The following is a 26,825-nucleotide window of genomic DNA, read 5'->3' as shown; positions in this document are numbered from 1 at the left end:
TCTGACAGTCTGCCCCTCTGCTGGGCTTGAATTAATGTCTGTTAGAGTTGTGAAGTGAAACTAGTTTTATTGGCAGAAAAAATAAGTTTTCCCCAAAAATTCTTGCAGAACCATCCACCAAAAAAAGTACAAACTGTTACCAGAGTGAGCTGAGAACAAAATCCAAACGCGATGTCTCGTCTTGTAGCTCTGCATGACGTCTCCTGTCAGTTCTTGTAGGTGCTGGATCTGGATTACAGCCTGAAATAGATTTGAACATTCACCCAGGGACAACAAAAAAAACCGAGATGTGATCAGCTGTTTGGAGTCGAGCATAAAGGCCTCAGTGTGTTGGGAAAGCTGCTTTGAAAGGCTCACAGTTTTTACAAGCTACACTTTGAGAAGTTGAACTACAACTTCCCTCGAGGGGAATGTAGCTTTGTTACCTTACTGAAGAGCACCAGAACAGATGACAAGAGTATGTTTTAAAGGTACAACAACGTCTAGTAAAACAACAAGTTTCATTAGTTTATTTAGGCTCAATCTTTCATACATCGTCCTGCTGCTACAAATACTCACTAGAGCACCAAATGTGGAATAATCCGCTGCTGAAAATAGTCCCCAACAAATGCACTATTTCTTCCTGTTTGTTTGTTTTATAAAAATGTAGCTTTTTATTTTTTTAACAAACTAAATTAAATTCCCACTTCCATGAAAGTTAGAATTTTAGAGAGAAGTTAATTCAACCAAATGTTTGTGTTATAATGACAAGTTTTTACTATTATTTTGTCAAGCCATTTTATATCAATAAATGTGGTCTAAAAGTATTTTTCTAGAAACCACCATGGAGTCCACTCTGTCACTAACTGCGCTCCCTGAATAAATATTGGGTAATTTTGGGTAAAAAAACAAAAGGAGACAGAAGGGTCTTCAATATGCGTTTGAAGGTTATATCAGGATGAAAACAGGTTAGAAATCTAAAAATAGAAGCTAAAGCTACAGATCACAGTGTAAAAGTAAACCATCACATCATCTGACAATCGAGAAAGACACAAATAAATGAAGAAAATCTGCAAAGTCAGAGCCTGATAGCTGTCGGACCCTCGTCAGAGCTGGACAAAGCTACGCTATGATTGGCCAGTCTGCGATCGAGGGGTGGGACTTAGCAAACGGTCAACCGATATACAAACGGTCATTTGGTTGGTAAAGTATGTTTAAAAGAATGTGCAGATAGCCTGACATTTTCCAGGCGTGTCCATGAAAAAAAACACAACACACACACACTTCTTAAAGTACTGATAAAACAAAATCCCTGGAAAACTCAGAGGAACCATTGTTTGGTCTGGATTTTAATGAGTCACTGTGTGTGTTGAGTTGAGTTGGCTTCCAGCAGCTTTCAGGCTGTGAGGGAGAGTTATCTGTGCTTTAATCAGAGCGAGAGGGAGGGGAGAGCTCTCCCTCTTTCTCCCCCTCTCTCTGGCTCTGTAATAAGGCTGCTCGCTCTAAATCCTTTAATCTGAGCAGGAATGAAGGCTATATCTCTGTCTTCTGGCTGCAAAGAACAATTTCTCCTTCTTTCTTTTCCGTCCTTTATTCTTTCACACACACACACACACACACACACACAAACACACATATATTTTTCGTGCACTGTTGTTAATTGAGAGCTGGGAGGACTGCCTCTCCCCTGCTCTCCCTCTTTAATGTTCATGTATATGAATAAGGGTAAAGGTTAGCCGTGCAGCAGGAAGTTCAAAGGAAAGTCGGGAAAACTTTTTAATAATACATGTTGGGCTCACATGCATGAGCAGAAACACACACATTGGACTCAGTCAGTCGGTGCTGATTATTTTTCGGATACGTCTGGAGAGAAACAAGTTCCTTAATAAAGTGCTTTTGCATTCAGTTCTCGCTCGATTTCTTCTCGCTCTGTAGACGAGACGGCGGTTTTAATAATCAGAGTGTGAGGAGAAGCTGTAAATCTGCTGGATTGTGTCCAGACATAATGACTCGACAGTCATGGAGGCTGCATGCATCCAAATCTGTGTTCAGCCACACATACAGAAACAAATAACCTCTAAACATTTAAAGCATCTAGAGAAAGACAGTTCATCCAACCAACACATGATTCACTTAACTTTATATTGTTTTTTCTTTTAATTCTCCTCATATAATCTCCCCCTCAGACTGATTTATAATCCAATTCTCCAAAATACCTCCAGGATTTCTTCAAAAAAAGATTCAGGAAGTTAGGCTATTAATGAGATATTTTCATCACATGGCAATTATCAGCGTGTTGTTTGAATTAACTCATAATGTGGTAACTTTGGGTAATGAGCACAGAATCTGCCATTGGCGACTTTGATAGAGGAAAAATAGCTGTATCAGCCATCAAACATAGTCATATTTTAAATCATATAGAGGCGTTAGAGGTTGTTTGATATTCACCGTGAGTGAAGGTGTAGAGGAAAGTGTGTGACACATGGCGAATTGTAACCTTTTCGTCATGTTCAACATCAGAAACGCGCCTGAAAACAGGGTTTGTAAACAGGAAAAAAGTTTCAGTTCTTACCTTTTTTTTTATATCAGTCACTCATTCAGTCTCTCTCTCAAACTTTAAATTTCTGTTTCTGTCGACGGAGTCTGTGGCTTTGAGGAGAGCATATAACGGCTGTTTCTTTCCACATATAACTCTGTGAATTAAGAGTTTATTTTGATCAAAACAGAGTTGATGATTGTTGTAACAGTGAAAAAACTAACCATATTTTTTTGACCAGTTTTATTTTGTTTCTTTCAAGTTTGAATGAAACGCGTTTATTTTTGTGACAAATGACGGTAAATAACTGGAGTCTTGTGGCTTTGCGGAGAGCATATTAATTGTATGTTTTCCATGTTAACAGATTATGATATTTGTCCAAATACCTGTTGATTTTGTTAAGTATTATATTCGCTGCAAAGCTCGTCACATAGCATCGCGAAAATGATTCCATCACTGCAGATCGGAGCTGGAGCCAATTAATATACGTGACGACTGCAGTCACTTGTCCACGGAATTAAATAAGATTGTCACCTTTCCCACCAAAGTAATCCCAAAATGCCTTTTAAGGAAATGACTGAGCCTTTAAAGAATGAAATATATGACCCTTTTTCAAGACTCGCTTTACATATTATTTACTTACTTTATTTGTTCAGAGACAGAGAAGGGCATTTAAATAAATGTGTGTGTTATCCTTCAGGTCGCATAACGGTACCTGTATCCAAACAGTGGGGAGTCGCTTTCATATCAACTAAAACCAACAGGAGCATTTTTTTTGATCCGTTACCCTTTTTAAAGACACCGACAGAACACCTGCCAGGTTTTTGATGTGTAGTTGATTTTTTTTTCTTCCATGTTCCATCTGCCTCTAGAACAGCATCAGCAGGATCTGGAGTCGGTAAAGTCGACAGAAAAACGTCAATCACGACATCTTAAAGACTTAAAAATGAGTCACTGTGAGCTGTCGGGATGCTCTGACAGTTATCCCCATATGAGCCCAATGCAGCAAACAGGAAGCGGTGCGCTGACGGAACGAGTCCTCGCGCCGTTCGACACCAACATCCTTTAATTGCTTCGGCAGAAACTCTGAGGCAAAACATTGGCGTTGTTTTTTTTTTTGAAGTTGCTGGAAACGCTGCTTAGGTACGAGAGATAATTAAAGCAGGAGACGGAGTGTGTTGGTATGCAGGGATGATACAAACACACAAGGACACACACGGTCTCATCAGTGTGTGTCATTGTCAGGTTAATGGGAGGTGTACCGGGATAGAAAGCGGTTGTTAATCGCTCACTCCAACGCAGAGGACACAGCCACTAAATTACATTTGCATAACACAGAATTAATCAGTACGTGAGTTTACCGCCATGAAATGGGATCATGTCTCCGTCTCTTTACTTCTCTCTTTACCTCAGCATGAAAACTTTCGATGCATTCATGTAAAGTCATATTTGTTTAAGAAGATTGATTTCCTTCCAGGCAGTTGGCAGATTTCCCTTTATTTCAGGGTGCTGTGAAAATAAATTTGCACTTTCTTCGGATTGGTAATCCATCACAGGGGGACATTTCCTCGCATTTGTTTTTGTCAAACTTATGTTTTTGTGGTTTATCACAGTTGTGGGCACAGTGGTGCATTCAAAGACCCAACTTGTTCAAAAAACATCCAATTAACGAGAAAAACTAAACCACATTACAAACGTCAGTCAGGCTTCTGGGAAATGTCAACATTTGACGGTTTTGGTGTCCTTGAATGCACCATCACAAAGACTTATTCTAAACTGCATTGCCACACGTCATTCACAAACAAAAATAAAACTAATCAGATGTTTGCAGCTTTCTCAAACAAGTAATTTCTCTGTAAGCTGTTTTAAATGAATCAATTACTCTTTTGATCCATAAGTTGTTTGCTTGACTGCCTGAAAACAGTCCAAACTCCAAGGATATTTAGTTACCCAAGATGTTGATTCTCATGTTGAAAAATGACTAACAGTGTTCATCATTTTATCAAAGTTGCCAATTCATTTTCTGTCAAGCAGCTAATTTGATTCATTGACACATTTCCACTGAAAATTAATGGAAACCAACGGGCCGTGTGGAACATTGTGATTAAAGCTGAAAATCCACAGAGATGTAAAATGGTTGTAGTTAACAGTCCTTGACACCAGTCAAATGTAATGTTTGATCTGAGTCTGGTTTATGTTTTTACCTAAATTCAGGGCTTTTGTACTTGAGTCTGGCTTCGGTCGTGAGAACAGTTTTTTTTAAGTCTTGCACATGTTTTGGTGTCGTTCCTTTTTGGAAACAGAATTTTCTGGGTCTGGTGCATTTTTGGACTCGGAATTGTCTTGACCTCATGCCTTCGTGGACTTTGGATTGTCTTGGTCTCTTGCCTTGTTGGACTCCAAATTGTATTGGTCTCAGGCCTTGTTGGACTCTGGATTTTCTTTGTCCTCTGCCATGTTGGACTTGGAATTGTCTTTCTCTCATCCCTTGTTGGACTCAGTGTTGTCTTGGTCTCTTTCCTTGTTGGATTTGGAATTGTCTTGGTCTTGGGTCTTATTGGACTCTGGATTGTCTCGCTCTCTTGCCTTGTTGGACTATGTGTTGTCTTGACTTGGTCTTGGGATCAGCTATTGAGATTTGGTCAAGTTATTCCTGGCTGCTGATTCGGGATCAGTTGCACAGACTGCTGGATTCAACCAAGATGATGAATAAAAAAAAAAAAAAACACCCCTCCACCTCTTTCTAAACTTGTCTGTAAAAACCTGTAATGGTTTTCAAACGGTTGGGCATAGAGAGCCAGAGTAAATTTAACCAATTCATGCTTTGCATTGCTATCTTGAACCGTGACAACTTTGTTCCGCTCATTTTCTGTAACCAGTGTAGCATTAAAGCATGGTGTTAGCATGCTAACTAGCATACAGCTGGCTAGCTTTAGTTAGCTTACTAAAGCTGGCTCGGTGAGCTGCGGCAACACTTTACAGCCCCACCTACGTGTTTTGTCACCATATCAACGAACAACAATCACCATTTTCTTTTGAACAAATCAAACAACCATAAAAACCTTTCAATGCCCATTCTCCTACTATTCTTTTTTGCACTATTGCCTATTATCGTCTTGAACATGTCTTGATTCACTCTGGACTCGCTTTTGGTCTTGGAGTGGACTTTGACTTGATAATTGGTCTTCTTGACTACAACCCTGAATATATTGATTCATCACCACTGGATAAATCTTTTTCGTTTACATAAAAAAAAGAGCAAATGGGGTTTACACTTTAGCCTGGGGCAACCATGGCCATCGCTGCTAGCTTGTCTAAAAATATACCAGCACAGTTTTGAATGGAGGGTGTTCCCTGAATGCCTAAATGCTTTTATAAATAAACTAATAAGAGAAACATTGTACTACGCTGTCTTTTTTTGGCATCTAGATGGTCACAAGAGCTTATTTTATGTTGTGTCGGTATTGTTTAGTGGTGAACTGGTTAATAAGTTCCTGTATTTACTACTCTTTGTATCTTTGTCCACACAGTCGGTCCTCTGTGTCTCTTTCAGTCTGTCTTTTGTTTGTTTTTCTGCTGGCTGTGTCATTGCCCTGCTGAGATGTTACCCAGTGGTACTATACAGACTATACATTGTGTGTGCATAAAAGCACTCAGTCTGCTTAATAACTGCCGGCCACTCAGACCTGCTATCACCAGACTAATCCTCTTCTCAAAGGTCGACTTATTAGGGGGTCTTATTTTGTCACTGTGTAATAATGTGCACTTTTAGATTAATACAGGGTAAGTAGTGTAATTATATGTATCCTCTCAGGTTTACTCAGCTCCAGACAAATTACTTCCTGGTGTCCTTTTTCTTATTCTGCCCATTTCAGAGTTGGATTTCAATGAAATGTCTTTTTCTTCCATTTGTGGCTCTGTATCGATTCCTAATTTGATTTTGAAAGAAGTAACAAGCAGATTCAAAGATTTAAAACATTGTTTACGAGAGAAACAGTATGATGTTGTTGATTATGTACTGATTTGAAATAGTAATTTTATGTTATCAACAACGGTTTTGATAGTAAATTAATCATTCAGGTTGTTTCTTTTAAAGCAAAAATGCATTACAATTGCTGAATCCAGCTTCACAAATGTTATGATATGCTGCTTTTATGCATGTTTTATGTCATTGGAAATTGAGTAGATTAGTAAAGCTGAAACTAAAATTGATAGACAATTGGATAATTAAAAAATTAAAACATAGCTGGTTCCAGCTTCTCAATATGCAACTTTAACAGTTTGATATCATATTGAAATTCATTTGTCGACCGAAAACTAATTAATTAATTAATGTCCTGAGTGGCAATGTGGCTTCCAGACAGCACTCCATTATAATAAATACAGAAAAATGAATTATTGTAATGTGCATTAACAATATGTCAAACATTCTGATAGACTAGAAGGCTGCTTGATAGAGTATAAGAAGATGTTTTCTAGAATTTAGATGGTTTTTCCCTCTGTTTTAGACACCTGGATTTGGTTCCTCTCTCTTTGTTATTCTCTACATTAGTGCTTAATGCTTTATGGACTCTGGGACTGGTAGCAGAGATTGTGAATGTGTGTTTGTGATGGATAGAGGTATAACAGCTGTGTGTGTGTGTGTGCTATCCTCTTTTAGTTTTATGCTTACTTTGTCTTCGCCATGGTCTCCTTCAGGCCTCTTCATTACCACCAATAAGAACTCAATTTCCCCTGGGCTCCGCCAATCATAGCACTCATATCCCCTCCAGGCCCGGCCAATCAGCTTCAATGCTCCTCCGGCCCGAAGTCATGAATGGCTAATGACGTCTGGTGGTGGGCATGAATGAAAATGAGGCGGCGCGTAGCGGGGCTTTGCTAACTGGGAGAACATTTGAGCAATAAACAAGAAGTCAAAGTTTGCAGCAAGAAAATAGAAGAAAAAACAGATGTAATTGGACATTCAAACAGTGCAGACATCCACTCAGTTAAGTCTAAATGTGTGATTGTTATGCTCACACCACATTCACCATGCAGACTGAAGGAAAAGTCGAGGTTCAGTAGACAAGAAAATATAACGTTTTTTTAATATTTAGTCTTTGGAATCAAGTATAATGCAACGTTTTTGTATACATAGACTGGAAACCAGACTCTTAAAGACCTGTCATGTATCTAAATGTTTCTTTGGGTAAAATAATAGACTAAGACCAACATCTGGACAGACAGACAGGTTTAACAGACAGACAGACGGTCAGAGAGACACAACCATATATGGAGTTCCAGATCTGGTCCGTCCTCGGGGATCTCAAGTGTCAGAAAAAACGTTTTTTTGTTTGAACTCGTTCCCGCGGGTGAGGATGTAAAGACAGAGGAAGAGAAAGGAGAGGGAAATGGAGGCAGAGAGAGAGAGAGAGGTAGGGGGAGACAATGTGAATTGCAAAGACAATTTAGAAAGAGAAAATCTCAGAGAGGTTAGACAGTGAGAGAAAATCAGTCGGGCTTTATTCCCTTGGCTGGAGCTTCACTAGACATTCCTGGATTTAGTTTCACTCCAAACTTTTTAGCAGAGGGGTCAGCGAGACTTTCACAAAGTATGCACTCGGGATTTTAATGAGTCACAGATTGCTTTTCTCTCTCCTGTGTGTGTGTGTGTGTGTGTGTGTGTATATATATATATATATATATATATATATATACATATATATATGTGTGTATATATATATATATATATATATATATATATATATATATATATATATGTGTGTGTGTGTGTGTGTGTACACACTTTTCCATCACAGCATTAGCATTTTATCGCCGTGGTTGGTAACTCCGGTTTTCTCCCAAATATGTCCTGCTGGTGGCTGCCAATGTAATCTTACACGCACAGACTCAGACTCAATTGTAATACTAAATTCAAGCACACTCCCACTCCTAAATTCTGTTAACCCCTAACCAAAACATGCCAAACCGTCAACCTTAAACTCTCGCCACACAGACGGGAGAGAAAAAACTGAATAGATGAGTGGAGAAACCAATACATTCTCACTCAAATGCTTAAAATATGGCAGCTTATTCAGTGCTAGCTTCAAAGTATGACGCTCTATGTACCCATTTTGGACAAGTCATTCACATGTGTAAATATAGGTTTATTACGTGCATATTTTTTTCAAAATAAACTTCGGTCTTCACAGGAAGTTAGGGTTTTTAATATGGAAAATAGTCTGTCCTACTTTGCTTCAGGAGCTTTTAGTTTCTTTCAGCTCATTGTTTTGTTTTATGTTCCACAACATTAATATTTTGGCAGACAGACACAGTTAGAGGCTATCTGGTGAACATAGTGGAACATGTAGCAGCTAAAGGGCCAGATATTTGGTGGTGGAGACCAAAAACGGAGCTAAAAGAGAGTAAATATTGGACTTACATTCAACAGGTTACACAAACACAACTTTAAATTAATGATCATGTGAAATAGATAACTGTTTGCTTACTCTTTTGTCACTTTATCTTAAAATGTGTCAGTGCTTAGTTACCAGCTTGTTATGTAAAAAAAAAACCTGTTAATGCAGGTTTAAATTCAGCAGGATGCTCTCCTCGTTTAAGTTGCAGGTCACAGTTGGTGCCAATCATATATTCACCAGGGTTACACTAGATCTATATGTTTAAACACTCAGCAGATTATTGAACACGTATTGGAGACTATAACCTCGTCTATCCCGCCGGTACAACTCATCCCGCAAAGGTAGTCCCAAATCTGCAAACCATGCAACGTCAGACATCTGTGTTTGTCTGTTTACTCCTTCCATCATTTACTTCCATGGAAACTCCTGTTTTGTTATGTACAGCATCCAGCCTGACCTGGTGGCACCAATTCATGCATTAACGGATGCTAATCTCCTCAATGATGATCTTGTTTGCTATATTTGTGCAAATGCCTCAAATTAGTTCTGAAGTACTGACTCTAAACATGGATCTACCAAAATGGCCTCACCTTAAAAAACTGAAGATCTTAAAGCCAAACTGTTGCTCCCTAGAAAAGAAGAATAACAGAAACACACACAAACCTTTTACACCTTTGACACCCAGTTTATTCCTGGGATGACACCAGTCTGGCTTAAAGGAGGATGAAAGAAAGCAAAGAAAGCAGAGAGAGAGAGAGAGAAAGATGGTTTTCCTTTGATGTGGCAGATGCACACATCTATAACAGGCCCTCTGAGAGAGAAGGTGAATGTACCTGCTGTCTCTTTATATTGAGGGGAAGGAGGAGGAGGGAGATGAAACTTGAAGTGAAGGGAGGACACAAAGACTGGGTCAACATGGAGATCAAAACAAGAGGGGTTTTTCTTCTCTTTTATTTAAATGTAAAGCTGTTCACCTGCATTATTCAGCTGCATTATAAACACATTTTATTCTCATTGCAGATTTGCTGATATTTTGCAACAGCATACGAGGGACATTGTTTGCAAAAAATAAAGACTTTAAACAAAGTTAAAATATAAAAAAATGGAAAATCTTCGATCTCAAGCTCACTCCAATAATGCTCATTAAATGTGTTTAAAAAGAAAATAATCATGCCAATAAAAATGAGAATGTAAGACATACAATAGGGCAGAAATTAAATAATGTGGATATAAACATAGAACATATATAAGATATGACATACAATATCTGATATTTGTAGTATTGTAAACAGGCAGTAAAACAATAAGTAACAGTATACAAAACTATGTGTATTTCTCCACTGTAACACTTTCTAAAACTCCGCAATGCAGCCATTAAGACCACCTGACTCTCGACATCTGTGGATAGGTAATTTGGCCGAGCAGGTGGGTCCAGAGATAAGTCTTTTCACACCAATAAATCCTTTTTGCAATGAAGCGAAATGAAGTGAATTCAATTTGGAGGGAAGTTAAAAGCACAGAGGAGGCGTGAGGCAGCCAGTTGATCGACCACCAATCAGAACCATCAGATAAAGCCAACGATTGGCCAGTAAAAACGCCTGTTCAGGTAAATAAACCAACATGAAGTGACTTAAAGTGTTTTGATTTATCAGACAGAAGGCAGAGACGACGCCGCTTTAATTAAAAAAATGTTTATGATGCAGTCGGTAATATTTAGATGTTAAATTATGAGAGGAAGTTTATGAGAATCAACCCAAAATATAGTTGCATCACTGCATGAATGTTTGTGCAGTGATGTTCCTCTTGTTTTAGAGCCACAGGCCTCAGCTATAATTAAACACACCCATCCAGACTAATGGAAGGAGAAACTCAGTATGTCAGAAAACTAATTGCTACACTCAGTCTCTCTCTTTTCACACATACACACTTTCCTCTTTTGTCTTTGCTAATCTAATCTGGCTCTGCAACTCTCTAAACTTTTTAGCCCGTTACCTCCACCTCCTCCTCCTCCTCCTCCTCCTCCTCCTCCTCCTCCTCCTCTCTCGTTTTCCTCCAGTAAAGGATGTTCTTGGTTTTGATGAGAAGCTCCTCATTACCGCGTCTCTTTGCTCTCAGCGTTTCATTCGTTTCTCCTTGAGTTTGTGCTGCTGTTGGTGCTGAACCCCGAAGTACAATGTCATGAGCGCTGTAGAAATTCTGCTTTGCTTAGACGACGAGCACGAAGTGTCTTTGTCTCTGAATTCGTGGTCAGTGGGTTTATTGTCAGAAACAGTCCTCATGAAATAGTTTTGGGGCTCTGAACTGTAGATAAACTGATTCATATAGTATTGATTAACATCTGAGGTACTAGTTTTTAATGTTATTAATTTGTTTGACTGCTCTGTATTTTCTACAGTTTATAACATGCATTTTTGTGGTACGATTGTACTGTTATCTGATGATATTTGCTGGAAACTTTTGTTGCCTAACTTTTTGATGTTTATTCTTTTTTGTCTAAAATGGACAAATGTCCACCAAATGGCCCAATGTGAAGCCCTAAAATGTCTTGTTTTGTCCAACCAACAGTCCAAAACCAAACATAGCTGTGCTTCACTGTCTTATTTTTGACTGATATTAAATTCTAGCATCTTTTTGGGATGGTTTTAACTGTAAATGTAAAATATCAATTAAATACATTTCTCTATTAAGTCTGTTACGTTTTCAACTCAAAATAGGTTGTTTTTGATGAAGTGACCTGGAGCTTAATCTATTGGATTGCTTTTATTCTTTCAGGGGTTGATTGGACAAAACAACTATTTTGAATATGCGACAGGCATTTTCACAATTTTATGACATTTAATTAATAAAAGAATAAAAAATTAAGATTAATCAATAGCCAAAATAATAATTGCAGCCCTACTTGTGCTCCTCACAAAAAAAACAACGAAAGTTTAACATTTCTTTCTCTTCTCTGTTTTTCCTCCAGACACGATGGAGCGGTGGTGGGCGTGGCAGTTCGCCCTAGTTGCCCTGGCAACCATTTGCATCATCCCCTCCCAAGGTAAAAACAAAGAGTTCTCCTCCAACAAACTGATCAACAACGTGGTGACAGATCCACGCTCGGGCCGGCTGTACGTCGGCGCTGTCAACTACCTCTACCAGCTGAACCAGGACCTGGAGGTCGAGTCCCGCACCGAGACCGGCCCCAAGAAGGACAACCGGCATTGCACGCCGCCCGTCACGGACGCCTGCGAGGAGGCCGTGGACACGGACAACCACAACAAGCTGCTGCTGGTCCAGGAGGCCAAGGACGTGCTGGTGGTCTGCGGCAGCGTCTACAGGGGCATCTGCTCGCTGAGGAACCTGAGCAACGTGGATCAGCTGCTGTACTTCAGCGACACCAAAGGGGAGAAGTCGTACGTGGCGAGCGCCGAGGAGAGCGTCTCCGTGGTGGGAGTGATGTCCTACTTCACCAAGGACGGAGCCAACTTCACCGTCTTCCTGGTGAGGAGTCAAACACACACACACACACACACACACACACACACACACACACACACACACACACACACACACACACACACACACTCACACATATGTGTTAGTCCTAGCGGCTCAGCGGTGAATAAAGAAAAATCATCACCTCCATCTGTGATATTGTGCGAGCAAACACAATTAAATTGCAATTTGTCGAGAATGGAAGAATTAAATTGGCAGCCATATGGGAAATGAGCAGTCTTCTCAGTTATCTTGAAATGTTTGGTTGTTTTTTTATTTCTTCACACAGTATCAGAGAAGTCTCTTACAAGATGTTATGTTTCCCCCTTTTCCCTTCAAAGCGTGCATGTTGAAGCTTTTGATGGCGTTTCCAATAAAATCAGATGATATGTAAAGGTTTAACCTTCTACAGCTCTCTGTTTGTGAGAGGCAGAGGTATAAGAGAGGAGGCCAGGGTCTTGGAACCAGCCAGGATCCTTCAGGGACCTTTTAGCGGCATTTTAGCAACAAAAAAAAGCTTCCTACAGCTCCTATAGTGACTGAATTCGAAGAAATCCTTAGAATTATGATGTTTTCTAAGAATTTCCCCTCCAAATTCCTGGAAAGGATAAAAGTTATTCACAAAGCGTCTTAGCCCTTAAGAGAGCTCCTGAGGTGAAACACTGTTAGGAGTTGTAGTTTGTAAGGAGGAGGACTTTTAAGAGGCTTAAGAGTTTCCGAAGCAGAGGAGAAAGATGGTGTAAAGACAAAGAGGCAGCAGGAACATTCTGCAAACGCTAAAGAACAGTGTGTTAATGAAAATGTGACAGATTAGATCGTTCAGGGAAAATGTTTGTCCTCAATCGCTTTACAAATAGATCACATATCCCACCCAACGCAATAACTTTAAAACGCCATAAATGAAAGTGATGTCAACACTAAGATATTTGGCAAAATGCAGCAGTGTTCGCTGGATTTACGTGCCGACCAACAGCTCTACTTACACAGACTGGCCAGCAATCACAGAAACTAATAAAAGCCGTTAATATCAAATAGATTAAGTACTAAAGTTAATTGCAAAGCAAATAAATACAACACCTAACGGCATGGGAGTAGAATACTGTGCAAGTTGGACTGCTTTTAAAGTATGGCTTACAATGTATTCCACAGAGTTATGTATGTTCATTTTGTTAATAGTTTTCATAACTACACCATGTCTGTATAGAGACTAAATTTTATGACATGGCCCATTGATGTCACCGTCTATTCAATGGCCATTATTACTACAAGTGCGTTTTCATTGTTTTGTTTGGGACCAACCAATCACACCTCTTTAAAAGAATGCGGCATACCTACGAGAAGTTTCGTAATGCTCCAGTTTCTTCACAATCTAGTCCCTTGATCTGATTGTTATTGATATCAATCAGTGCAAGTCCTTGAGGCTACCTGACAAGTTGTAACAAGCAAACTGAACGACAAGATGAAGTCTTTCAGCTCTGAATGTTGACCGTGAGGTTGAAATAGCATTTGCTTGAGAACAAAACTGAGACAAAGCCCTCATGATTAAATGTGACAGTGTTATTGTTCTGGCATTCTGGTTCAATTTCTGAGACATGCGTCTAAAGTTTTACTTGAGGCTTAATATTTCCGCTCTGAAGTCAAATGAAATCTTCAGGGACAAGTCAAGAATTTGGCAACTGGAGTCAAAGCCAAGTCTCTGGTCTCAGATCTACAACTGGGATTTAAACACATGAAGAAAAACAGATATGGAAACAAGGACTTGTGGGTTTGAGAACACTGAGGCGTTGGCAGTGCTTGAATTGGAAAATAATATCTGAATTTCTAAAGTTAATGAAAGAATGACTAGGTGATACTGGGTTTAGATGTCGTCACCAAAAGAAACATTTGAGTGATTCTGACTAAAAAATAAACAATTATACATCATTTTGGAACCATTATTGTTACAATAGGCCTCAATAATGCCCCAAAAACATAAAGACTAAAAATGCTCCAATTAAATAATTATGTTATTACACAAAGCTTTCATCTGAACATTTAATTTTTAAATGTTCAGATGAAAGATGAAATGTTAGTAGCGGCCCACTTGAAACACTTAGGCTTTGGAGATCTAGAACTTCACTTTACTCAGCACAGTAGTTAATAAACTGTACAAAGTTTGAGTCTACAAGAACACACACTCACAGCTCATTGTATTTTCCGCCACAGGTTGGTAAAGGATACGGCAGCCACGACAGCACCAAGCTCATCTCCACTCGCATCCTCCAGGACTACGGTGATTGGGTGGTGTTCGACAGCATCATCGAGGCCTCGGCGGTGCAGGCCAACCCCTTCGTCCTGCGCTACCTCCACGATTTCCGCTTCGCCTTCAAGGACGGCGGCTTTGTGTACTTCCTGTTCTCGCGGACGCTGGGCGTTCAGGACAACAAGAACTACACCTTCGTCTCCAGGATGTGCGAGGACGACAAGGGTTACTACTCCTACACCGAGCTGCAGCTCAACTGTAGCCGCTCCAACAAGTACAACAAAGTGCAGGTAATGATGACGCCTTCTGCAAGCCTTTGGATACGCTGTCAGCATTTTTATGGAAAGGGCAGCAGTGACACGGAAAAAAAACACATTTGGACATTTTACATTTAAACGAGTTTGTCTTTTTGAGAGCGCCTCAGCTTTGACCCCTGAAAAACGTTATAAATTGGATTGAAAATGCTCCTGAACCTTCGATATATGGGGTCTCCCCCCTCATAATTATTTTTGTGTGAATATCTAACATTCAGCTCTTTTATCTCCTAGGCTGCCTATGTAGCAACACCAGGGGAAGTATTGGCTCAGACTATGAACGATTCAGTTTCAGCCAACGACAAGGTGCTGTTTGTCACCTTCACTTCTGATGAAGACCCAACTATTTCAGCCATGTGTAGGTGTCGTCTTAATTATGCAGATGTTCCTGATTCTTTATGTTGCCTGATGTTTGTCAGTTTGTTGGCAGAGTCTCCAAAAGAATGTCAGTGAAATTCAGTGAAATTAGGCAGAAAGTGATTAGTCATCAGGAAAGATTGAGACATACTAGCGCCACCATGTGGCCGTTTATAAAACACTTAACCATGTTGGTTTTTTCAAAATAACATATTTGGATGAGTCACCAATTTTTTTTCCATTATCACCCATTTTTAAGCCACATTTGGTTGCCATATTTGGAATTATTTTTTTTTCCATTATCACCCATTTTTAAGGCTTATTTTACCATAATTTGCTGTAGTTTCATCACTAGTAATTCTGAGTGGCTCTTCCATATTTCACCTACAGTATAAGTTATAAATCTCCTTAAATTCAGCATGATTCTTCCTAATACAAATCTCTAGTAATCCCACTTTTTTGGTGGTTACCATGTTTCAAAACAATCACATTTTCTTTTATCAAAATAAAGCTGTAAAAAAAAAAAAAAAAAAGGATTCTCTGGGACTCTGACATTTAGATTGTTTTGTTTACCAGAAAAACTCAGACTCAGATGTGACATTTATTATCAGAGGAAACTGAGCAGTTACAAACTGTGTTTTTGCTCCTGTTTGTAGGCATGTACCCTCTTCACTCTATTAATAAGAGGCTGGTGGAGATAATAGGAGCCTGTTACAGCAACAACGGCATCATTAACGAGAAGGCTGCCGTCTACTCGCCTTACTCCTCCAAGTCTGAGGAGCTGTGCAGCATCAGTGATAAAGTAGGAAAAACCTGTCTGTTTGTCTGAGATGGAGACTAAAACAATTCACAATGAGCAATATTTCTATCTCAACATCAATGATTTCACTTCTGCTCCATCAGAAGGACATGGCCAGCCGATTCAAGTGTGGAGAAGAGTTCCTGCCCTCCCCATTGGCCAGCAAGGCCGAGTTCGCCTTAACATCTGATCCCTCATTGGCCCGTAAGGGTCACATGACCGCTGTGGCCGTGACCATTGAAATGGGCCACGCGGTGGCGTTCCTGGGCACCGCCACCGGAGAGGTAAGGACTGACTTTTATGTTCCTTTTTCATTCTCTGCTGTCATTTGTTTTCTTCTTGTTTGTCACCTGTTTTTAACTTTACATTTGTAATTATAGTATATACGAAAAACATACAATTTCCTGAGACCAGATGGGTAAAAAATTGAATCTAAATTATTGAGAAATTAATGTTTTCTGATGCTGCTTAAGGTTTTGTTTTTTTACGACAGCGTATAAGAGCCATTGTGGGTAAAAATAAATTAATGGAGCTTGTTCATTTTCTGATTAAAAAAACTCAAATATTGGATCATAATTGGATCATCATTTATGTGTTTAGGCTACAAATTTTGGAAAATCTTTCATATTTTAGAAACTATACCTTATTCTTATGTCTTCGGCGTAATGCCATATTTCGTACTGAAAAAGCTGAATTTATTGATTGCAAAATCATATAATTGTCTCCAGTTTCCTTTTAAACAAATACAATATAACATGGTTTTACAGGACACTTCCCAATTAAAGCTTTATATGATGTTTGATAAGGCATTTAGTTTAAAGCTTCACTATGGAATTTTTGCATGATCAATACACATCATTTTGCCCAGCATGTTTCTCACATTACAACACATACTGTTACAAATGATTTTACTAAATCACATTCATGTGCTTAGCATAATTCTGGGGGGGAAACTCTTGCATATTTTAGAAACTGAACCATATTCTTATTCTGTAGTGTGATATTTTGTACCGAAAAAGCAGAATTTATTGATTTCAAAGGGGGGAAACCGAGGCCACATCATGGGGGGTCTGAATTTTAAAAGCGTGTTAATGCAGTTTTTGTGTTTTCTGCAGGTGCTGAAGGTGCATCTGTCGGCCCAGTCTGAGGTGTACGGGCGAGTGCAGGGCGACATCATTGGAGACAAGGTCAACAAGAACCTGCTGTTCGATTCCAAACACGAACACCTGTACATCACCACGGAGAAAAAGGTCACACTCACTCACACACATTGATCATGCTTTTTTAACAAATCCATTTCTCTCACCTTCCATCCACCTAACACCTTTTACGTGTCGACACATACAGAAGGTCATGGGCTCACCTCTACTTTTTTTTCTCGTTTCACCCGACTTAATGAGCTTTTCATTTATTCTCTCCGTCTTATTTGATCATTAATTCATTCTTTTCGAGTCGCACCAATACATCCGTCTACATTATACATCCGTCTACATTACCACACAGAAGTCAGCCATTGATTTATTCACTCGCTCTCTTTGTTTTCCCACTCTGCGTTTCTGCTCTTCATCTGTCTCTCTCTCTCTCTCCCCTTTGTCCTTTCATCTTTTTTCGGTCGCCATCATTCTCCGCCGCCACGCCGAAAGTGAAATTGATGTTATTGATTTAGAAATGAATTAATTAGAAATGCACTTCAAGAGGGCAGCTCACCTTCATCAAGTCAAGTGACGACACTCGGGCTTTTGCTCCATCTGCTCATTTAAATGTATTAGATCAGCCGCTTCTCCTTGTCAGGGATTTAAATTATTTCCACAGCTGGTTTGAAGAAGTCCTCTAGTAAAATAACATCCATCCAAGACCTTCCCTTTACAAGAAAATATGAAAGGAAGATCACGAATACTATACTATAAGATCAGCTTTGAAATAACACTGTGTAAAGCTATATACAACTCTTATATGCTTACATATAACACATCATAATCCAAAAAAACAAACAAAAAAGTTCCAAAATGTATCCATCACCTATTATTTTCTCCAGGAATTCTCTCTTTAAAAAGAAAAAGCCACACAGGAATAATCATATTTAAAACATAAGTCTCCTTTGTAGTGTCAGACTAGTGAAATTGAAGTGACAATCTCACTTCTAGGAGTCATAACTCTGTCAAAACTTAACACAAAGACATGAAAGATATATTCATATAAGTCAGTGTGACTTACGCTTCCAGCTGATATCATTATTTCTGATGTCCATCGAGAAAGAAAGTCCATAAATCCACTTTAAACTCACAGCAAAAATGAGGCTGCAGAACCTACCTGGGAATCACCACATTTTAAAGTTTCTTCAATATTAAAGTAATTCAGTGATCGTTGCCTGTTGGTCCATGGGTTCACTGCAAACAGGAGCAATTAAGGGCAAATTCCGCATATTTTTAACGGCTAATTTGCCAAAATGTAAAAAAATATAGTCCAAAAACGGTTGAAAAGAGACATTTTTAAATTTTGTTTAGAATTTTTTTTCCCTTTTGAGTTTCATTTTTGTTTTGTCCTCATCTACGTTTAACATTTTGCCCTTAAGCTACTGGATGTTGTTCATATTTACGGCTCCTTCACAATTAAAGCCCGTCATGTGTTTGCAGGTCACCATGGTTCCAGTCCAGGCCTGCCACCTGAAGACGGACTGCCACTCCTGCGTCTCCATGAAGGATCCGTACTGTGGCTGGTGTGTCCTGGAGGGAAAGTGAGTCACTGTGTGTGTGTGTGTGTGTGTGTGTGTGTGTGTGTGTGTGTGTGTGTGTGTGTGTTGTGTGTGTGGAAAAGGTTTCAACAAGCATTAAGTGTGTTTCCATCGACTTGTTTCTACGCACATTTTCTATTTGCGTAAATAAACTGCACTGTTTTATCACATGAAAAATATGCAAAAGTTGGTCGATAAGAACCTAAAATGGAAACAGGAGTAAATAATGACGTATATGAAGCAGAAATAAATACTAATATAATTTATATATTTTGAACTCGGCCGCCACATTATTTTATTTTTTCGGCCGCCTGCAAATTTATACCTTTATAATCTCAGAGAATATCAAGTATGTTTCAAGTATTTTTTTTTTTTTCAAGGAATATTATCGCCCTCCCCTCCCTAACCTGCAATGGCCGTATTATGCCGTCATATAAAATAAATAAATATGTAAAACTAAAATAACAATTAAATAAAATAATAAAAAAATCCAAATCCAAATGTTAAAAGCTAATCCGTGTCATTGCACAAGTCTCATCTTTTGTTATACAAACACAGACTTTCACATAGGTGAACACTGTTCGTGTCCGGTGTAAAACCAAGTCAACATTGACTTATTTTACATTTGTTTTGTTTGGTAATTTATGAACTTTAGTAATGCCAGTTATGTAACTAACGTACCTATTTTAACCCAAACCACGACCTTTTCCTAAACTTTACGAAGTACTTTTGTTTTGTAAGAAACTGTATTTTGAAAAGAGACTGTTTACATGTAACAATCGGAAAGTTGTATGTTGTAGAAGTTTATTTTAAATATACACAATGCGTCGAACAAGCTCACACTGTATTTTCCCTGTGAACCCGGAAGTTTATTTTGAAAAGACACTATGCATTTAACAAGCTTTAATTGTATTTTTCCTGTGGACGAGGAAGTTTATTTTGAAAAGACACAGTAAAAATAGAATTGATTCAAACACAAATGGTAAAACCAATTTGCCTCAGCTTGTTATACCCTCTGTCCCTTATAGCGTCGTCACACCACAAATTTCATGTTGAAATCAATTTATATTAGTGTTATCTCTGTGATTAATTATACGAAGGTAACACTATGACAGGATAATGCTTTCAGTATCACTTCTCCAGCTTTTTAATAAAATTCGTGTGTGAAAGTATTTCTATTTTAAGCTCAAATCTTGTAAAACCTTTGACTTGAGATTGAATCGTTGGTTAACTTGATCGTTATCTGCTCGACCCTCAGGTGCACCAGGAAGATGGAGTGCGACCGGTGGCAGGAGGACAAGATCTGGCTTTGGTCGCCCAATCAGACGTGTGTTCAGATCCAGTCCTTCGACCCGCCGAACCTGAGCTGCAAGAAGACGCAGCAGGTAGGAGAGAGTGATGCAGAGGATGTGAATGAACATGTATTCTTCAGTGAAATTCACTTTATGATTTGCAATTCTTTGGGTATGAGCCAGATGGGTATTGCATATAATCCGACTGTTTGCGCTGACAGTTTGTGTTGGAAAAAACAAGTAATGCTGATTCAGCTCATAAAGTGAAACAATGTTCCCCCATAGGAATTTTGTCACACCCAGAAACTGCTGATGAAACCTTATTTCGGTGAATCACACATGAGCAACATCGCTCAAAAACAACAACATGCTTGCAGTTCATGCTAGAGCAGAGAAGCACTCTGTTTGATCCGTTTCTTACATTTATTCTCTTGTGTTTTTGGTTTTAGAGATTAAAGTTAAAATAAGACATCATCCTCCAAACTTCTTATATACAGAGTTTATCTTTTAATACAGCCCCATGAACGCTTCTTCAACTTCCTTAAGGTTCTTTAGCCATGATTGAACAATCAATCTTCTGGATTAACTTTATTCGAGGCAAGCGAGTCTGCAAACAGAAATCCACAGACAATTTATTCACACACATTAAAAACTATCTGAAAATATACACGTTAGAAAGAGTCTTAAAGTATAAAATAGTAGTATTCAGTAGGTGGCTTATTTTGAAAAGATACTCTATATGCGTTTAACAAACGGAAACTTTACGTTTTCTGTAAACACAGAATTTTATTTTGAAATGAATAAGCATAATCTGTACGTTTCCTGTGAGCATAGTACTTTATTTTGAAAAGACACCGTATTCATTTAACCAACTGAAGCTGTACTTTCCTGTGAACAAAGAAGTTTATTTTGAAATCAAACTTTGCATGTAATGAGCTGAAACTGCAGATTTCTCGTGAACACGGAAGTTTATTATGAAAAGACCCTGTATGTGTTTAACGACTGGAAACTGTACGTTTCCTGTAAACTCTGAAGTTTATTTTGAAAAGACACTATGCATGACACAAACTGAAATTGTACGTGTCCTTTAAACACAGAATCTTTTTTTGAAAGAACACTGTATGCATGTAACAAAGTAAACTGGGCGTTTCATGTGCACACAGAAGTTTATTTTGAAAAGACACAAATGGGTCCATTTGATTGATCTGGGAAAAAGCACAGTTTCGCTATCGCTTATTAGATGTAGTCATGAGGTCATGTGACCTTTAAAAAGCTATCAACCCTTAAAGGAATTAATAATTTAATAATATTCACTCCATTAAAAGAAGATTAAAACTATTTTTACCATTTCTAAGAGATAAAAACGGTCTTAGCCAACAGCATAAAAGTAATGTTGAGCAAATGGATTTCTGTAACACTGTACAATCAAAACGCTGTCAGAACACCATCAGAGGACGGCGTGCTGCATCGCTCCGTCTGAACCCGACGGCTGAACTTTCTGTATTAATGAGGAATTGATCAAAGAGCTGATTTGCCAGAAAGATGCGTCGTCCTCCAAGACGTTCGGCAGCAGACTGACCTTTTCTCCCATCATCCTCTCTGCTCCTACGATAACTTTACTGATCTGAGATATTCAGCATGTGTACAAACAAAACTCATTCATTATATAGTTTAGAATTATTGCTTAAAAGAGCTTCAGCAGTCACAATAAAAAATACAGTCACAGTCGTCCTCATCAGACATGATAAACATAACGGAACAACATTATGGCTGCGCGTTAATTATAATCAGGTCAGGTTATAATAAACGTTATGCAAATGGCCGTAGGTACAACTGTGAATACTTTGTGTGTAGTTTTATGTTTGTCTTGATACTTTAGAATAAATATTAAGTTTCAAGTCCTCTTTAAATATAAAGCCAAACATCGTCCAGGTCACAATTCTTTTTGTACAACAATATCTATATTTTTTTTCTTTAATTGAGAAAACCTGATAATGAAATGTCTTTTTTTTAATTGAGCCTGAAGGTTCAAAATAATAATAATAATAGATATCAGAAGATTCTTACTGCATAATTCCGTCATCATTTTTTGTAATTGGTTCAAACTTTGTACTTTAAAGCTGCACTAATCAATATATTTACATTAACGATGGATCAAGTGTCAGGTGAAAGGTGTCGCTCGTAGTGACAAACTTTCTTCTTTCTTTCTTCATTACCGGTTTGTTCTTTGGCCACTTTTGTTCCAATCAATGAAGTATGATTTCTTAATTTAAAGGTTAGAAGACGAAGGGAAGAGATCTGGATGAAGAGCTGTGTGTACTTTAACACTTTGAGTCAGAGAAAGACGTTAGTTTTAGTTAGATTTTGGAAAAGTTGCACTACTTAAATTAAAGTTCTTATGATTATATGACACCGACGACCATAAAAAATATAAAAATAAAATAGAATTATGGCATATGAACCCAGTAACAACATTATTAATGTAATAAATGAATGATGATGCAGTATTTTAAAAAAAATATAATGGAAAAATTGGACACAATGGACATTTTAATCCACATCATCATCTTTCTATAACTTTAATTAATTTAATTATATTTCATTAAAATATTCAAAGCAGCAACATGTATTTGCTTTTGCAAACTATTTGTATATTATTTCATAATACATTATTTTATAACTCAAGGTTTCTGTGCAAGGCAAGCCTGCGAGTGTAAATTGCATTTAGGGAGTACATTTTCTGTCCTGTTAAATCTCAAGTTTGTGACTCAAGGCACAAATGAATCAACTCCAACACTAAACGTCCTGATTGTTTTAATTTAAACTTCATTTTGTTTAAATCCATTGAGAGTTGTATATATTTTATGACTGGAAGGCGACTCTCTCGCTTTGACCTCCGCAAACAGAGACTCTCTTCTGGGCCCAGATAGATGCATCTGCTGCATCTTAATCAGGGAGTTTGGGACCATCGTCTGTGTTTTCAGCCCCCTAAATTTGTGATTTTTAATCTGATAATAGTCTGATTTCAGTTTAGAAGAAAACTTTTTGCTTCCTGCAGCTTTACATTCTTAAAAAAAAAAAGGAAAAGGAGAAAAGTCTCCAGTGAATTCATATAGAGGCTTCTCTCCGTTACCCAAGATCAAAAAGTTTGAAATTAAAACTTTAGCGACGAAATTAAACTGGTTGAGGTCAGTGAGGACTAATGAGGAGCTGATGTCTGAACAGCACAGTCGAATAGTAATTGCCTCTCACACAAACACACACACACACACACACACACACACACACACACACACACACACACACACACACACACACACACACACACACACACACACACACACACACACAGTCAGACTTATTTATTCACAATTTATGGTCAGACATTTGGATTCTAACTTTTTCTCCCTCACTTAAATCTCTTTGTTCATCTCGTTCATCTCGTTGCTCATTATCACACACACACACACACACACACACACACACACACACACACACACACACACACACACACACACACACACACACACACACACACACATACTCTCTCTTATACCTTATTCAGGTTATATTACTCCAATAAATGTTATAAACAAAAATAAGAAATAAAATACTTTGTTAACAGGAAACTCCTTCATTCAAAATATTACTTAAGTTCAATTATTTATGTATTATAAGGACCTTTTTCAAGATGTTGATCTATCATAAGCTACTATTAGATCATTGTAATTAATGCAGTAACATTTTAAATGATTAATAACATTAATAATCTAATATTAAAGGTCCTCTTACTGGCTTTTGGAGCCTTCAACCGCACCTCACAGTCTTCATTGAGCTGAAGCCAACGAGATGCAGTTTGATTAATAACTTTGTTGTGTCATTTTTATGGTGGTTTTAGGTCATCATGTGCAGTGTTGAATATTCAATAAGTAGGACTGCTTTGTAGCAATATTGGATTTACAGGATATTTGCATCACTGTGATGAAGTACATTGTCAAGTATTTAATTGATTGGACAAAAGTAGCCAAAAATATATATATTCCCATCTATTTTATATTCCATAAACTGATGAATTTCCATAAACTATCTAATATATATTGGTACGACCCTAGGAGGTTGCATATAGAGTGATATAAAGTAGTATGGAGGTGATGTTGGCGGCACAAACATATACCTGTTAGAAGGATAAATCATCTTTGGTTTTGGATTTTGTTTATGATTATAAGGACACTTTTTCTGTCTCACATTAACTCACACACATCTTCTTTTTTGATCCCATCTTCCTCCTTTCAGGTGGATATCAACATACCGTCCCTCCCCGCGCTGAGGAGTTCTGATCGTCTGCAGTGTGTGTTCGGCTCCTTCAACAGCGAGGCGGCGATGCACATCACTGACGGTCGGGTGCAGGTCACCTGTTCGCTGCCGGACCCCGTGGAGATCCCACCAACCCCAGACCAGCAGGGTAGGAAGCAGCTTCTTTAAATATGTGCACATATATATCCACATATTTCTCCCAGGCGTCCTGTGTGACAAATGATTTATTTAACATAAAACTTTCAAAATTCAAAACTGATCTGGTGTTCTAATCTCAGCAAAAACTGATTTTTCTTTTACAAATCTGTTATTTCAAGTCGAGCTTTAAACTTGAATTACTTTTATATCTTTGAATGTTAAAAGTTTTACCTAAATCACTTTGAACTGCGTTGCTGTTGAATTTACTTACCTTTCCTTTAGTAAGATTGGAAAACAAGGCTCATCTGTTATTTTTGCTCAAAGAATTATTTAGAAATCTGATAATTTAGCTGCAAAATAGGTCTATTAAAAAGCTCTTTTCACTGTAATCTCTGTTCTATTGAAGCTGGAAAAATTAATATCTGTTTTATTTAAACTTATTGTATTTTATGGTGTTTGAATGCATAAAAAAGCAAAAACGTTGACTCTTAAAGAAATCATGAAACACTGTGGGAAGTACTGTAAACTTTTTATTTTCTTTCCTAGAGTAAAAGAAAAAAGTTGATATGATTTGCTTAGTTTAGCTTATCTTAGATTAAAGTCTGGTTACAGATTTCATTACTTTTGCACAGAGCCAGGCTAGCAGTTTCCCCCTGTTTCCAGTATTTATGCTAAGCTAAGCTAACCGGCTCTAGCTCTATATTTAAATAAAAATAACAGAGTTGAATACATTTTCTCATGTATCTCTTATCATTAATGCAAATTTGGTGTTTCCCAAACGTTGAACTTTGCCTTTAAATATATATGTGTGTGTGTGTGTGTGTGTGTGTGTGTGTGTGTGTGTGTGTGTGTGTGTGTGTGTGTGTGTGTGTGTGTGTGTGTGTGTGTGTGTGTGTGTGTGTGTGTGTGTGTGTGTGTGTGTGTGTTTTTTTTCAGACTACGTGTCCGTTCCAGTCAGGGTTCTGGTGAACCACAAAATCAAAGTGACGTCCGGAGAGTATCACTTCTACAACTGTGCTGCTACAGTCAGGAAGAACCAAAACACACCGTAAGACAGACGACACACACACACACACACACACACACACACAACCATTAGAATCAAATGTGTGTGAATGTAAGTGTGTGGTGCATTTGTGTGTTTTCAGGTGTATAGCGTGTGTGACCAGTGAATGGGGCTGTCAGTGGAACGCTCAGGAACACAGCTGCAGTGACAACACCGATGCTGTTGGTGGAGAACACATAGTTAAACCACAAAAGGTAGGTGTGTGTGTGTGTGTGTGTGTGTGTGTGTGTGTGTGTGTGTGTGTGTGTGTGTGTGTCTTCTGTATTTGTTTTTTTGACGTATCGTCTCTGTTCCTTTTTAAAAGTGTTATCAAGTTCAGTTAAGTGGATCAACAACAACGAGCCTTTTAAAACAGATTATTCATTATTAAAGAGCATAGAATTAAAAAAAAGTAGATCAGACGTTATAAAAGTTTTCCATGGTCATTTTATTAGTACAAAAGAAAAAGGCGATTGTTGTGAGATGTTATGATGCTAACACGTGTCAGTTAGTTATTATTTTGTGTTAAATTTGTAATATTTCTTCTTCTGCGTGTCCTCCTGTGATGAAGGCTGACAGTTGTCCTCAGTTTGAGTCTCCGGAGCCGCTGTTAATCCCCGTGGGCTTTCAGATCCCCATCAGCTTCCAGGGAAGAAACCTGAACTACTACATGGTGAGATGAGACCTGAACAACAAACTGCTTCTTTATCATCATCTACTTTGGGTTTTTTTTAGTAAATAATGTCCCTCTCCGTCTCCAGGGTCAGGGGTTTTCTATCGGGACTGAGCTGATGAAGGACACGGAGATGACGGTGATAAAGGGGAGGGGTCAAAGTTCAAATTCAACGGTTATGAGGTCAGTATGGAGGAACAATAGCACTTAAATATAGAGTGAGATGTTAAAAAATGTTGGCCAATTACTACAGTATTCTTTCATTCATCCTTTTTAATGCGAAAACGGTCCGTTCAACATTGGCATCAGAGTTTACAGATGTTTTTAAGCAAAATATAAATAACTACAATCTAAAATCAGGACTAACTGAGAGGAAAGTTTGAAGGATAAGACACTCATCCAGTGATTATTATGAAAAAATTAACTCATAAATATCACGGTGAAACATCCACAGTTAATTACTTACATTAAGGCAATTATTTTTCGTATTACACGTTTTTTGAAATTGTATATTTAGATATGTCAATGAG

The 26,825-nt window shown here is 38.2% G+C and overlaps 1 protein-coding gene across 1 annotated transcript in view; it reads left to right on the top strand.

Moving 5' to 3' along the window:
• plxnb2a.1 (plexin b2a, tandem duplicate 1) overlaps window positions 1-26,825 on the top strand; it is a 161,651-nt gene that overhangs the window by 102,151 nt on the left and 32,675 nt on the right. Inside the window, 14 exon segments of the mRNA XM_054625014.1 lie at window positions 11,879-12,396; window positions 14,596-14,922; window positions 15,181-15,304; window positions 15,960-16,105; window positions 16,207-16,386; window positions 17,218-17,352; window positions 18,736-18,836; window positions 20,092-20,218; window positions 24,419-24,587; window positions 25,514-25,625; window positions 25,726-25,837; window positions 26,194-26,295; window positions 26,384-26,437; window positions 26,440-26,478. Of these exon segments, the coding sequence (XP_054480989.1) occupies window positions 11,884-12,396; window positions 14,596-14,922; window positions 15,181-15,304; window positions 15,960-16,105; window positions 16,207-16,386; window positions 17,218-17,352; window positions 18,736-18,836; window positions 20,092-20,218; window positions 24,419-24,587; window positions 25,514-25,625; window positions 25,726-25,837; window positions 26,194-26,295; window positions 26,384-26,437; window positions 26,440-26,478 (2,241 nt within the window). The 5' untranslated portion in view covers window positions 11,879-11,883.

Source organism: Anoplopoma fimbria, chromosome 23 (assembly GCF_027596085.1).
Source record: "Anoplopoma fimbria isolate UVic2021 breed Golden Eagle Sablefish chromosome 23, Afim_UVic_2022, whole genome shotgun sequence".
Taxonomy (NCBI): domain Eukaryota; kingdom Metazoa; phylum Chordata; class Actinopteri; order Perciformes; family Anoplopomatidae; genus Anoplopoma; species Anoplopoma fimbria.
This window is presented reverse-complemented; position numbering and strand designations above follow the sequence as displayed.